The 14697-nt window shown below is 38.6% G+C and overlaps 1 protein-coding gene across 1 annotated transcript; it reads right to left on the reverse strand.

The window, feature by feature from the left end:
• Positions 1-5928: 5928 nt before the first annotated feature.
• Positions 5929-14347, reverse strand: LOC115575833 (desumoylating isopeptidase 1-like). Its single transcript, XM_030408191.1, has 6 exons — positions 14153-14347; positions 13813-13834; positions 12809-12878; positions 11129-11238; positions 10830-10952; positions 5929-9746 (listed from the first exon to the last, which is right to left on the reverse strand). Exons 1-6 carry the CDS (start codon positions 14241-14243, stop codon positions 9656-9658), a joined length of 507 nt encoding a protein of 168 aa, XP_030264051.1. The 5' UTR covers positions 14244-14347; the 3' UTR covers positions 5929-9655.
• Between the last annotated feature and the right edge of the window lie 350 nt (positions 14348-14697).

Genomic DNA, 14697 nt, shown 5'->3' on the forward strand with positions numbered 1-14697 from the left:
TTACTATGTTACCTCTTACTTCTGTAACTTACGTTACAAATGTATCAACATTACTTAATTAATTTACAGTACATTATACACATGACAGCTTGCTGTTGACTTCTGGTTTCACACTGGATACGAACAGTGGTCTCCTGAACGAAAGTCCTGTCCTTGTTTAATCCATCTATCACCTGATCCACCTCCCTATATGGTGTTGTCGCTCTTTAGACTACTTCACCTGACTTCCACTTAAACTGCAGTGATAATAACTAAGGCTACCTCTTAAATACCCAGTCTGCTCTGGTTGGTCAGCTGACATATGCCTGACCCAGCACCGCTAATACCAACAGAGCAGAATGCTAAATTGATTATTACATGCTAAACTAGCCTCGAGGCATCAATTATGATATTGTGATGTCATGAAGTCACAGAATTCCAGGCAGGAAAACTGTTGAGGTGTTTCAGGAGCAGTGTTTTCTGTGGGAGAGAGAAGATTCTGTTGGTGTGGACTTTTTTAACTTTCAAGGTCTTTTATATGCACCTCCATAACACACAGAAGGAAAGGGCAAAACAATGAATAGGTTTAGTTAACCTATATGGTCATTTTTCTGATGAGAATGACCCCACGCACATTTCCCAAAATCTTAGACTATTCCTTTAAGTGGTCTTAGGACGATTAAAAGTCAAGGTCACTTAAAGTTCAAAACAAAACAAGCACACAGGCACCTCTAAAATTTGCGCACACGTAGACTGACATACATGGACTCACCAGCACACACACATTGTCCAGATGGGACAGCCCAAGGGCATTCCAGAAAACGGCTGCAAATGGTGACTGATGCGGCAGAAGGTCTCGGGGACAGCTCACATGTCTCTCTCTCTATGTATTTATGCATCTATGTATTTATGCAAGGGCATGGCAGTTATCCTGGCCTTGGCTTGACACAGACAAGGAGCACACAGCAGCTGTTGAACCCGAGCGATTCCAAAACGGTGACCTGGCCAGCTGGTTGGACCCGTCCCCAGCCGGTTGCCTGTGGAGGCAGCTGAGAAGTTGGAAGGGGGGATACGGGAAGGAGACAGAGGTGGTCTGAGGGAACAGATAGACGTACAGTACGGAACAAAGTAGCAAGGATGTCACACCCTTGTCATCTTGCGTTGGTCTGCAACTTCATGTTACGATGTTCTTTTAAATGTGCTGTAAGCCTTAATGTAACACCACAAAGTAATCTGTCCCTGCATGAGATGAAAACAGAATGGAAGCAACTCTGGAATGAATTATCTGGCTCTGACTGTGTTTGCATGCATTTGACCAAGCGGCAAAACAAAAGAACATGACAGACAAAAAACCAGCGAAGTGCTGAAACTCTGATTGTTTATACGCTTTAACTTCGCATGAGTGCGTTTTATGAAACTTATCCTAAAGAACTCAAGGGGGTACTTCTGTAATAGCGGCAAAGTCTGAGCCCATTACGACAAGATAGAAAGATGGGTGATGAGGAATGATAGAGGTCAAAGAACAAGGTCAGGAGAGGAGGAGGCATGGAGACAAATGAGAGGAGGCCTGCAAAGCGGAGGAGGCGCAGCCAAGCAAAAACTTTCTGGGTAATTATGGATTTTGGAGAAGGGACAAATCAGGAGGGAGGGTTGAAAAGAGAAGGAAAGTGGGGTCAAACGGGTGAGAAATGAAGGAATAGAAAAAGGCAGAGTGAGGAAAAAAGACGCTGAACACATGACAGATGAGCTGAGGTAGAAGAGGATCAGTACGAGAGGGGAAGAGGAGCGAGGAAGGATTTCCTTTTTTTCATACATGCTAAAAGAGGCTGCCGCATGAAACTGACAGTCATTCAAACTGACACCTACAGCAGAGATGAAACCATGTCGGAACAAGCATGACTGGACAAGAATAATCATCACACTTTCTGATGTGGCTTACAACATTTACCCAGACTCCTGTGAGACAAAACTCAATCAAATGTTGAGACGAGTGTCGTGACAACACAAGACAGTATCTGTGATTGGGAGCAATGCATGTTTTAACAGATTATTACAGCAGCTATTCTACTGTCTTGGCGAAGCGAGCACAGAAAAATCTGGTTCAGTGTTGGATTGTTTTTTTTTATTCTGGTTCAGCTGAGATAAAGATAGTTTGTTTGGTTTGCCTAAGCGTCAAAAGAGATTTGAAGATCAAGGCTTCGCCATTTAGGAGCTTTTGCGCTGCATAGCGTTTTGCGAGCGTGCAGATTCGTAAATGAGATTAGGGGAGATGTGTTCCTGCAGAAACACCAGATGCAGCGAAAGTGTGACAAATTGTAGATTTTCAGTATCTCAAAACTAAGAACCTGACACTGTGCTACTGTGCAGTGCAAACATTAATTATTACTTGCTGGGAACAGGCAGGGTAACCTTCAAAAATGGTACACGAATCCCTTAATTATGCATATCAGTGCTAAATGAAACATTAAGCCGTTGGGGATGTAGTTCTCCCGGCAAAACCTTCAGGAGAGCTCACAAAAATTGTAGCTTTTAAACACTTACCTGTTAAAAGCATTCCTCTTTTCTCTGTCTCTCACCTTCTCTCACATCCACACACACAGAGACATAGTGAAGACACTATTATGTAGCATATGGAGAAACAGAAACCAGGGCATTTTGATGGAACTGGAGCTGCTGTGATATCAATTTTCCTCATTAATTTGCATGATCCATTAAGTTTGTGTAGTTAACCTCCCGACCACTGACTGACACTTTTTTCCCAGACTGGTTACTATTTATATACTGTACTTATGCTTATACTATATATTAGTTATACTTGTACTATATCTATCTATATATATATATATATATATATATATATATATATATATATATATATATATATATATATATATATATATATATATATATATATATACATATATATATATATATAGTTAATGACAACTTAAAGCTTCATTAAAGGTCCAATTTCTAAGTAAGTTGATTTAAGTAAGTTATATTTTGACAACTGCCATCAACATTTAGGCTGCTGGAGAGACGGGAAGAAAATTTTGTTAAGACATCCATGGTACCCAGAAGATGAATTCCCCCAGACTTAAGCGCCACCTTTGCAAATAATGGTGTACGGTATGTCATATTTAGATTTTTTAATTGGATTTTGGTTTATGATACACATTTTGTGCAACAAAATAATCACAGATGAACACCACTTTGTGATTTTTGTTAGTGTAAATTCAATCACAAGAAGTAAAAAGCCAGTGCTAGGCTGTGAACTGACAATATTGTGATCTCAATTACAGTAAATGTTACTATCAAAATGTGTTATTAATAAATTATCATTAAAAAAATAATAATTGCTGTCCTGTGTATTTACTGCTAATTTGCAAAACATGTTTAGCATGTTAACAAACTGCACTAAACAGCAGACAGACAATTTAGTGACTAGCTGGTGAACTTGGTGAAAGCATTTACCAAATAAACAATCAGATAGGCTATTTCCCTCAGGAGTTGGTGGAGACCAAAAGCAGAGTAAAAGTGTCAGACTTCCAATTGTAATGCTAATGATCTCTAATTCAGCTGCACTTGTAAAATAGCAACCTTTTGCTAATATGATCATAATATTGACTTTACCAGGTTATAATATATCAGTGTTGTGTGTCTGTGTCACTTCAATGCACCTAAGTGGTCAAAAAATCTATTAATTCAGCATTAAAGTGTTGAATTCCTATGCAATGTTTCATCTGCACCTAACTAATTCTCAAATTCTACTGTTATATTATTTAACTTTGCAAATAGCATAATGCCATCTATCACAAAGACTGTGGTACGCTAACGATACGATAAGTCTAACTTATTTATTTTATTTCAACAGACAAAAAAATGTTGTCTTTTGAGGACATAATGGCTGAGCTGCACAGCACAGGGCTTCTAATAATCAAAGTTGTTGACATCAGTAGTAATAGTAAAATGAACTAAGTGCCAGAGCTAAAATATGGCCTATAGGCGGGGAAGCCAAGTCACCCCTATGTGTCATGTAGGGATTCATCGGCACAGCAGGGGGGTCGGTGTGACTCACTGGGTTTTGTCGCAGAGGTACTGCCATTCTAACAACTTTGGCCAGGCTGACAGTACCCTTGTAGTTGGAGAGAAGGTTAACGTTTGTCAAACGTCACATGGACGCTCATAATTGTGCTACTAACCAAGCTGATTCAGCTACTCAGCCGCAGGGTGCAAGGACAGGCTAAGTCTGTCTGCATTTATTATCCACTGCCTCGTAGGAGGGGTGCTGATCTGAAGGCCATGGACCAAGTCTGCTTCACATCTGTCTGCACAACAGTTCTGCTGCACAGTGAGATATCCACCATCTGGAACACTCATGCCTTCCTTGACATCTTGATTGATAACACAGAATTTAGTTGACAAGATGATAGCAGTGTACACATGAGATCTGGTATATTTTTTCATGAATGTTTAATGACATAATGATGAATTATCCGTGTGTAATATGGGATGTGCTGCTTTCTATTAGACCACATTAAAAGCAGATGGTTTCTAAATCACATTCATATTGCAGATGCATATTCATATTAATTTGATTTCTGTCATTACCAAAACCAGACGAAAGCCTTACTCTCCATTTTTATATCAATGCATTTCCTCTCTCATTACCCTTTTGCTTTTCCCAGAGAGGACCCAGTGTTGCTGAGCATTCACTTCCTTCAAAACACACACAACTGAGGATTGCTCAGTACAACATCAGTCATTTATTGCCGGTGAGTGGTCATATGGAGCAGTTAGCTGTTTACATGTGTTGCTCATTGGGGCCTTGGCAGCAGTTTATGAATATGGGTATAACAGAAGCAATAAAGATGAAATAGTTGGTTAAAATTTCATTTTTAGTCCTTAGTTTTGAAACTGCAACCCTCTGATCTGAATCCATCTCAACACTGTCACTCTGTGGACACTCAAAGAACTGCAGTTACAATACTAGCGCGCACAGGAGGAAGCTTGTATTAGAATAGGTGACATGATTATTTCCAGTTAACGTTAGATATTTGAGACAGCTGAACCGTCTACACAGAAAGAAGCTCTTGTGCCAGGAGATTTTGTTGCATCTTCATCCATCGACACCTCACCTCTGGTTTAAATGAGGACTTTGATCTTAGGCCCGTCATACCCTTTTATTAGAGGATTATTACCCCCTCTTTGTGAATACGGTATAAAAACCAACAGAATTTAAAGAATACATATAACATCTGATATATAATAAGAGTTACGATACAGTTCACACACTGTATATGCTTTTTGATGAATACTCGTGTCTTATTAACCTATATCATCCACTTTATTACCTAAACAAAATGAGTGTTTTGCTGTTTGTTTTTTTGTTGTTGTTCTTTTTTTTTACTTTTGGTGACTTAGAAGTTTGTTCAAAACAATGTTTGTAAAATATATTATGTCTATTCATACCATTTTTGTTGTCCTCATAACAATATTTTCACTGCATAAATGTTATTAGATGATTACGTAATTGGATATTTTGCTATATTTTAATTTCCTTCCCATGGTTGTCTGCAGGAAACGTATAGCTGGTCGGACTGTTGCTAATAACATTAAAGGGAACTGTGACATAGTGTGTGGATACTCCTTGTATTGCAGTATGTAAAGTATGTAAACCCCTGGGGTTTCATGGATGCGCACACAACTAATAAACTTAAATTCCTTTCCATCGCCTTTTTTTCCCAAAGACAGTTTGTCAGGCTTCAAATGTGCACTTCTAGTAGTCCTTCAAATTCAATTCCACAAATGTGTGTATTTGTGCAAATTATATTATCATTGCATTTCAATGACATGTGCAATATGGAAATCTAAATGCCTGTTGCACTTTAAAAAACCTTCAATAACCAGAAGATACTTGTAAATGTGACAAAATCACACCAGAGCTTCTCACATTTGCAGTCAATGGCTTTATATGTTGGTAGAATTACAAAAAAAAAACAATTACACAAACAATACAAACAATATGCATAAACATATCTATCATTAGATCATTTAAATAGGGAATAATATCCATAACTATCTTCACAGTACAGGTAGCAGCCAGCAACATATATTAGAGCAACAAAGGGTGACTTGTGCAGTAATACATTTCATCGGTCTGGTTAGCATGTTGGTTAGTTGGTTAGCGGAAGGCAAAATGTCAGAACCCAGATTCACCTGAGCTTTCCAGCCTCATGAATTGGGAATTAACCTAAAGTAGCCAAATATGTACAAGTCTAGGAAAAATAAAGTTTTGACATGTTGCCAATATTTCTGTGCAGAAATGATCGAGCCGAGCGATGGCGACGGCTCGTCAGGTAAAATATGTGTGAGGTTTATTTATTGCAGGAGAACTCACTGAAAGTCAATGCTGGTTTAATCTCTCTTTGAGATTGTGGTAACACTTTATTATAACCTTATTAATAATTACCTTTAATAATAAATGGTACATTTATAGTTACTTACATGTAGGTTAATAGTTTTTTGACTGTTAACAAACAATGAAATGCTTCATAAACCATTTATTAAAGTTTTCCATATTATGCTCCTTTTCAGGTTCATCATCTTATTTTGGACGTCTACTAGAAAATGTTTGCATGCTTCAATATTCAAATACACATTATTTTTCATAAACTGTCCATTGCTGCAGCACCTTTAATCACCCTTTATGTTCTTTAGTGCCTGTCTCTTTAAGACCACCCTCCTGAAGTGCCCAGTCTGCTCCAATTGATCAGCACTCACAGGCCTGAGCAGGCACCGCCCACTGCGCTTCTCTGCCGGTGTTTGTGCAACCATGGACAACCATGTTGTACATTTCTCGCATTTTGACAATTTCACAGTATTTATATAGCACCTCTGCTCTCTACAATATGGGACCTATAGGCAATGTAAAGTATTATAGACATCGGTGGCAACATAACATCAACAACTGCTTTATACATGGTTTAAAAGACATTTTATTGTTTAATAACAGTCAAACCACTATTAACCAACGTTTTATTAACTATAAATGTAGCCTTTATTAATGCTGGTTATGATGAAATGTTCTTTATTAAGTGGTTTCTTGTTTTTCTGTGCTTCTTTCTTCTTCTTCCCTCTGTTCAGGCTCATGAGGTTTAATACGGTTTGTGTGGGTAACACTGTCTTTATCAGGTAACCCCTAAAACATGTGATCTACATCTTATATTAAGTTACACAACAATTTGTTCTTTCTGTTGGCAGAGTGCAGGGTGTAAAGTGTTATATTAAAGGCTGTGAGTGTTGGATCTGGGATACTTTCAACCACTTATGTTTCTTACAATTTCCTGCAGAATTTTATTCGTGGCGGATGACACATGGTCAATATCGGGGAGCTGAGGGTGCCTATTCGTGTATTTCACTATTCTTGAGATCTCTCAACCTTCATGCAGTAGACTAACTACCAGATTTTGAATGCGGACTGCACAGGAAGTTACCATCTGTGCTATATGATAACCATGCCAACTCCCAACTGTGTGACTGTAGCCAAGCGGAGGGAAATGAAGGCACAGAGGTGTATTGTATATCAAACACTCTCTGGTGGCTGTTAAAGGACTCAAGCAGGTTGTTATTAAGTTGACAGTACAGCATATGGTCAACTTTATGTTTAAAAAAAAAAAAAAAAAAGGTGTGGATGTGCAGTTGTTTAGAATTACCCACATGGCAACTGAAATTTCAAAAACATTGTATAACAAGATGATCTCCCTGTGGAGCTGGTAACACAGGCCAAGAGGCACAACTTATGTCATATAACAGGGCTGTGACGCAGTTCACTTTTATATAAGAGCCTACATTGTTGGATATTTCCAACCAAGGAAATAGTTGTTTTGTTGTCAAAAACCTTTATAAAAGGACAAGGATTGTCTGGGAAATGATTTTACATCACCTTGAAACTGTTTCTTGTGTTGTCATCTTGCCCTGCGTGACACCCACTTTTGTAATCAACCCTCAGGTTAACAAATGTCAACTTTCATATACACAGGAATAACTGTATTTATAATGAACTGATCCCAGTCCTGCTATAGAGACACTTTTATATCACTCTAAATTGTATACACTCTGTGGCATCAATCACCTGCTGTATGTCGTATCACAAATGGAATGATAATATATACGGTTCGGTTAAGTAGGCGAACACAGAGGAGTTGAACAGAAAGAGTAAAGACAAATATTACAGGCATAAAAGGATCACTGATGGGAAATTAAACTACAGGCTGACAAGTGACAAAAAAAATTATAATCAAAACAAATCATAAAAGTGCAAAATTTAAATATGATTGACATTAAAAGACTCTCCAAGATTCAGCCATCTTATTTTCCATCGTTCAGCATCCACTGAATTGAATATATTAAACACATCTATGCAAAAGTGCACGCTAAGATAAATTTCATTGTAGTCAGCCGCACGGCAGAAACCATGTGTGAAACCTGATATGTGATGAACAACAAGCTTAATTCCTATTAAATAACTAAAGTGATGAACTAAAATCTTTGTTAAATTAAAACTGTAATACTGGAAGGACCCAACTTAAAAAGGTAAAGGAGTATTTTCTACAAAAGTACTAAATAAGCTGGATGCACTAACGTGCAAGAGGTATTTAAATGTTGTATGTGGTTTAATTACAGCTGTTGGATTAATGCTGTGGAGTAGAAAGTTTTTGGGGTAGAAATTTTGATTAGAAGAGAAAGACTCTCTTTGTTTCCTTGACTATATAAACTGAATAAACAAACTGACCTTAAAGGACAACATGGTTTCATGCCGTTTTACTTTGTTTATATCTGGCGGACCCTGCCACCTTTCTAGCTCCAAACAGTGTTCTGGGGACCTTAATTTCTTCTGGGACCAGTTTGTTTATTCAGTTTAAAAATATATATATTCATAAGTTTGTTTTATCTTGTTTTAAACATATCAAAACTTTGAGTTTAAATTTCTTCACCATAACTACACAGTGCCCCGTGAAATGTAGTGAAATATGTATGTTATTGTGTATTAAGAATCAATTCAGTTGTAATGCACCAAATCTAAATATACCATTTTACATTTAACTTCTTTAAAGGTGAACTATGTAGTTTTGGAGAAGAATTTCTAATCAGAACAGAAAGATCTTCACTGATTCATTTTCAAGACTGAATAAACAAACTGACCTTAACGGACAACACAATGTCATGTTTACTTTGTAGCTAGAAAGGTGATGGGCTCTGGCGAATATAAACAGCATTTTGTTTTTGGATCTTATTTCTCTCTGGGAACAGCTTGTTTATTCAGTTCTGGAAAACATATTTTTGAGTTTGTATTATCACCTCATTAATATTGTTAATATTACCAAAACTTCATAGTGCCCCTTTAAATGGATATATGACTTTAAGTAGATGTATTTCTAAGAAGGCAACATTCATCAAAGTCAGCTGAATAGTATTCATAAACCAACTGGATTTAAAGCAGGAAATTATATTTAAATTAAGAATTTCAGGACTAAACGGTCGGATATCAGTCATAGCTTACAAACACCATCAGCTTTAGCGCTTATGTGTATCTTATTTACAGAAATAAAACAAAGAAAGACTACAATGGAAGTGACCTTTGCGAACACTCGGCGACTCTGCTGCCCCCTCGCGGTTAGACGTTCCTGCCCCCGTTGATGACGTTACCTCCTGGGGGGGCGATGTGGATTGAGTCCAGGATGGGCCGCAGAATCTGTCCAAACGGTCTGGAGGCAGAGGGAGGAGATCTGATATTGTAAACTGAGTCCTGACACAATGATTTCACGTTTATTTAGGCCTGGACTCTATTTTGAAACCCTAGTCATATTCTACTGCATATTAACATACTGTATCTGTTTTCTGTATACAAGCTATTTCCACTTAAAGGGTAGCTCCACTAATTTTACACATCTGAGTGTGTTTACAGGTCTTGGGCAGTACCACTGCATGTTTATGAAAATAACAGAAGTATAAAGCCCTTTGTGGCTTTAGAGAAAGCCGCATGTAGTCTGATTAAAGGCCTTGAGTGATGTCACTCAGTGGGCGTTGCATTATGGGTAATGTGGGCGCCCAGTATTGAAAAGGAGTACGAATGCGTGGAATAAAAAAGGATATATCTATGGTTCTGATGAATGCAATAGAGTTCTAGGAGTGCAATGCTATCTACCAGTGGACTGCTTTTCAAAACCCAGAGGCCTACATTACCCACAATGCATCCCATGCATTGGTGTGTCCAGGGTCGGATTAAATGGACAGATTACTCGAGGCAGATTGTATTTTTTTTGGCCACATAATTATCATTATACTCATTAATTTAGTTTGGTATATAGTTTAGCTTATCTACTTATATTTTTTTCAATATTCGTACACAATTGGTTAGTCATGCACTAACGAAAAAAAGTAAATCTAACATTATAATGTGTGTTTAAAAAGGATCTTTAAATATTTTAATAATGTATGTTAAACATTATTTAAAGTAGGCAGTTCTTTTCTCCTCTGTCCAGGCCCCATGCTGGCAATAAGGCCCTTGGCATGTGCCAAGTATGCCTACTCTTGGATCCTGCCTTCTCTGTACATAAAGTTATCAATCGAGGAAAAAACTTTTGAAGGCAGGTTTGGGCACATATCTCGGCGGCTACAGTATAAATTGCAGGCCTTGTCATTATTACAGCAACATCTACTGGTGACTATTTTCTCTTAAAAGGAGCAAAGTCGCACTGACTTTGTGGCAGAACTCGTGTCTTCCATGTGACGGCTACAAAGAGCTCAGTGTGCCTACTTCATAACAGTTCACCGCTTGGCGCACTCACGTTGAGAGGACCTCGGATGGAAGGTCAGTGATGTAGGAGGGGATGGACCTGCCCGTCAGGAACTGAGCCACCTCGTTGGTGAAGGTGTTGCAGTTGTGCTCAAACAGACGATACCGGTCACCTCTGAACCAGGGAAGAACAGAAGGAGTTGGTGCATCAGATAACAGCCTTTATGCATTTTGACAAGTCAGTAACAACCAAAACGTATACTAAACATCATGTTTAGTATATAAACAACTGCTAGTTTCCCTATATGATGGAAGGGGAAGTGAAAAAGAAACTGATGACAGCTACTCGACCTGTATGTGCTTTCTCCCAGGGAAGAGAGGTAATCCATGAAGATCTCATCGGACACTTCAGTCTCTCCCAGCTCTACCACTGTGTCTGGAGGGCCGAGCATCGTTCCACCCTGACAAACACACAGCAGACCAGACCATTATATGAGAGCTATTGAGGAGCGCAAGCTAATCAGTGATGTTTCATTTCTCCAATTACTGTCTCTGAAGAGGTGAGAAGGAGCCTCATATGTATGAGAATGAGCTGATTTGGATCATTTTACTCTCGACGCACCCTGTGATCGGGCAAACTTGCAGCACAGTTGGAATGGCGTTTGGCAGCTCAAACATGTTCAGCTATCTCAAACATCAGAGCGATGGCTTTGTAGAGCTGCTGTTTTGCAAATATCATGTTGAAAGAAATGAATGTCAAAGGTTAATTTGGCAGTTTTCTTACATTTTATTGCTGCCTGTTCCACTTTAGTAAGCACTGATTGTTAAAGGACAATACATATCTTTGATCTATCTTTATTCAAAAGACCAAAACCAACCATGCATTTATTCTATAACTAACATATATCAATATATTAAACATATATTATGTTTATTCTGTGTAACAAAGCCTCATCTATATACCTATCTTGCTCATCTGAGCCACAGAGCTCTATTGCTGTACAAGGAATCCTTAAACACATCAAAGTTAATTCATTATCATGAACATGGAGCTGAAGTTATTTTCAAGTCAACTCTGCATCCACACCACACTGCTGCTAGAACTACTCATCTCAGCTTATGAAAGGGACAAAATGTTAACGTTGGCCACCTGTCAAAACAATGGAGAAAAACAAAGATGAAGCCGTATATCAGCAGAGTAACTGCTAACTGTGGCTTCCGATCCTTAGTTAGCTCAGTTAGCCATGCAGCTAGCGGTGCGAACTTATGTTTACACATCTGAGACAGGAGCTTCGGACCAGAATGGAAGACTAGCTGGTTAGCATGCTAAATTCGGCAGATATTTCTGCACCACAACACATATAACGCCAAAACTATTATTTCTTCTTCTGTTGCTGATTTTAGTTCCTTTTTGAATGTCTTCATATGAAATTCTCCGATACTGAACCGTTAAATCACGGCTGCAAATTGCATACAAAAAGCACTATTTACTCTTTTTTAGCATTTGATTTGATTTTGCTTTTCTTTTTTATATATAATTGTAACACAGACAAGGAGGGGAGTCAAAGTGGTAACAGACACATGGTAGGTTTTGGTCTTTTCATGCGATCTTCGGAACACCAACCTTGAGAACAACACAAACTGGGGTAGGGGTAATTCAGGCAGATTTAAATCGCCATCACGAATCAGCCCATGGGAGCATGTCAGAGCATGTGATTCACTAATTTTGTGATATGCTGAGAGGCCTCAGTAACTGGCAACATCTCAAAGGAATGAACTAGAAACCTGACACCGTGTCTCGCACATGGCAACATTTTAATGAGGCTTTCATAAACACACAAACCCATTTGAATTTTTAGAGATTTAGCTGAGGCAGGACGGCACACTGACAGCTGGAACACATAATCTCAAACCAGGAGAAGTGTTCAGGTATTTAAAGGCCTCTCTGCGCTAACACTCGATTTGAAGGCATTTCCTTCACGGGCTTGTTTGACGAGACTCGTGAAGTCGGTCCGCTTGTTACAGACTTACCGGTGAACAGCTGGAGATCCCCTCCCCTCCAAAGAAGAACTCATCCCCGTACGCTACTATAGCTGTGTGCCTGCAGGGGGAGAAAAAAGCACAAAATTATCACGGGGGTTTATCCAGGTCAGAACAACTTCAGTGTTTCTCAGATTTATTTAAAAAAATTGGAACTCAGTGCCACTGCCAATTAACAAGTCCCAAATCAGTTAGTGAACTATAGGACTACATTAGTACAGTAATGATATATTAAATGCTCTTAAACTGTCAAATCTATGGCTCAGATACATTTCATGCTTAATTATGTGTGATGTTTTATTTTAAAGCAGTGTTGCTATTTACTTTGTTGGAGTATCCACTATACTACAAGTCCTTTTGTTTAATTATATTAAGTATTAAGTATTCATTCATTTCTGTGTTTCTGAAATCACTTTAAAAACAAAACAAATCAAAGAATCACTGAACAGCTAAATCTAGACAGAATTAGATACTCAGCTGGCAGCTTTCTTTGGTAGTTTTCATATGTTTTAAATGTGCTCTTTGTAGTTTTGGGGAAGAAATTTTAATCAGTGGAGAAAGATCTTCATTTCAAATAAACAAACTCATGACTGAATCAGCTGAATAAACAAACTGACCTTAAAGGACAACACAGTTTCATAATGTTTCCCTTCGGTTATATGTGGCGGACCCTGCCACCTTTCTAGCTTCAAGCAGTGTCCTGGGGACCTTATTTTCCTCTGAGAACAGCTTGTTTATTCATTGATGTAGTTTGTACTATTACCTCATTAATACATGGGTTTGAAATTCATCTCCAAAACGACGTAGTGCCCCTTTGAAGATTATATTTAATGCCTGTGTTAACTGCTCTGGGACCAGAAATAGGTCGCAGGCCTACACCTGCTGGATCCACACGTACAGTTACATGAGAAACTATGTTTTCATGACTCAGGAGGACTGACTTTTAGGTCACAGGCAAGACATCTGTCAAAATAGAAGCAAAAAAAGATTCATACCAGATACCGTCCAGCTGCTTTCCTGTAACAAGAAGGTAAATAGTAGTGAGGAGAGGGGAGGAGGCACAAGATGATCTACCCCCAACAACGACCTTTGAACTGCTCCTTAGGATGTGGGAACACAAATCACTCTCGCTTCATAGTTTATTTGCAAATGATTAAAATAACAACTAGGTTCTGAATAACTTAGTCATAGATCAGTATTCTATACTGTTACAACTGTATAAAGGCGGCTTTAAAATGTCACAAGCCAGAAAAGGCATCACCACCCGGTATTTGTTGTTATTACTTATTTGTCCCCGAGGCCAGACTGCATCGGATTTTTTCTACCTGTACTTACCCAACATGATAGGACTGAGGCTGCGGGCCATTCCTCGCGATAAATCATAAATATATAGCTGTACATTGTATCGCGTGGCGCTCTTATCCATAATGTAAAACCAAAAATAGCCTGTGTTTTATTTTTCTGTCGGCTGGCTAAGCTAGGGACACTTAACGGCACAGCTGACTGGGCGGTTCTACAAATGATGTCATCGCGTTAAGATACACGTGAAACACTTCCGCCTCCACCGCCTTCAAAATAAAATGTTAACTGCGAAACGAGCATGCAGTACATCGTACGCTTTCCCCGGAGACGACCTTATTTTGAAAGAAACGTGTATCTTTTCCGGTATCATCCGCTATCTCTAAATGACTTGACACAATTTCGTTGCAATAGTGGTTTGTGTGTTACGACCGTGGAGCTTTTGACGGAGAAATTAGCAACTCGTGATATAATCAGCTAAGACAAGGTCTTTGTGTGCACAAGACTATAATGTTATCAATCTAATGCCCCGCAGTTCAGTACAGTGGAAGAAGAAGAGAAAGAAAACATTTAATTAAATG

This window comes from Sparus aurata, chromosome 23 (assembly GCF_900880675.1).
Source record: "Sparus aurata chromosome 23, fSpaAur1.1, whole genome shotgun sequence".
NCBI classification, from domain to species: Eukaryota; Metazoa; Chordata; class Actinopteri; order Spariformes; family Sparidae; genus Sparus; species Sparus aurata.